General features: G+C 25.9%; 1 protein-coding gene across 1 annotated transcript in view; it reads right to left on the minus strand.

Annotated features, from left to right (window-relative positions):
* Positions 1–137, minus strand: part of LOC108573273 (general transcription factor 3C polypeptide 1) — a 12416-nt gene extending 12279 nt beyond the window's left edge. The window contains 1 exon segment of the mRNA XM_017935674.1: positions 53–137. Within this exon segment, the coding sequence (XP_017791163.1) occupies positions 53–137 (85 nt within the window).
* Between the last annotated feature and the right edge of the window lie 1129 nt (positions 138–1266).

The following is a 1266-nucleotide window of genomic DNA, read 5'->3' on the forward strand; positions in this document are numbered from 1 at the left end:
AATTATAAAAATTAAAAATATATTGAAATAAATATTAATATTTACAACTAACCTTCTATAGTAATACCATCTAAACCTTCTAATGCCACTTCGTCGATTATTAAATCTATTAAGTTAATTGATGGGAATGACGCCATCCTTAAGCATATTTCAAAATACAATATACCGAATAAAAAATTTGTCACATTTTTCTTTAATTGATCGTTTTCATGTGCTCAGACTAGGAGTTACAGTTTTAAAGTTCACATGTCACAGATAAAACTTATCCCAAACAAGAAGGTGGCGCTACATTACAATTTCGTATGATAAGTGTTATAGCATAGACAAGATACAGGATAGATCTAATAACCAATGTATTTTTGTGTTCAATGTTCTGAAATACCGATCATGTATTATTATTTATTTGCAATGGACCTAAGCTGGACATAGCCCACTGCCAAATTTACAAAATGTACTTATAATCCTCAAAAACTGTTCCAGATATTTCCATTGGATTCGACGATTGTGCTGTTCACTATACTTTTTCCCGTGACTACCGCAAAATACGTAACAGGGAGATTTCGATGAGACATCTGGTGGCAAGCATAGAAACCATTCAGATGAGAAATTTGAGAGATTTGCAAGTGCCTACCTTCGAAAGCATTCAGAGCGCCTAAGAACCCCATGCGTATTGTATGTACGTATACTTAAATATATATTAAGTAAAATTCTATTGCAATTAGTTTTTGTTGATAATTCTTCTGTAAATATAAATGTACGCACGTATTCTTCTTTATTATTTATTACTACAACTTTAAAATCACTTAACTGTAATATCTAACAAACATTAATGTTACAATAATACATTCTTTGTTTTATGATATTTTCAATACTTCTATTTTTATTTTTCAATAAGAAAATGATTGTATCAAAATTATTTGTACAAATACAAATAACATTACTTATGTGGAAAATGTAAACAAAATTTGTTAAGGAATAAAGTTTTATTTTTTTGTATATTACAATTACTTAAATATATAATTATTATAAATCGTTGTTCTATTTGTATGAATATTGTATAAAAAATGTAAAAAAAAACAATAATTAAAATACATTAAACTCATAAGTAAACATATCAAGAGGTATTACAGTACTTTTGAATATTAAGTGTAGTTTTTAAAACTAATTAAAAAATTGTATCATATTGTGGACTACTACATTATATTAATTATTGTAAAAATTGTAAATTTATTTATGTATTAAGTACAAAAGGAAAAAAATAATTAT

Source organism: Habropoda laboriosa, unplaced genomic scaffold (assembly GCF_001263275.1).
Source record: "Habropoda laboriosa isolate 0110345459 unplaced genomic scaffold, ASM126327v1 scaffold20, whole genome shotgun sequence".
Lineage (NCBI taxonomy): Eukaryota > Metazoa > Arthropoda > Insecta > Hymenoptera > Apidae > Habropoda > Habropoda laboriosa.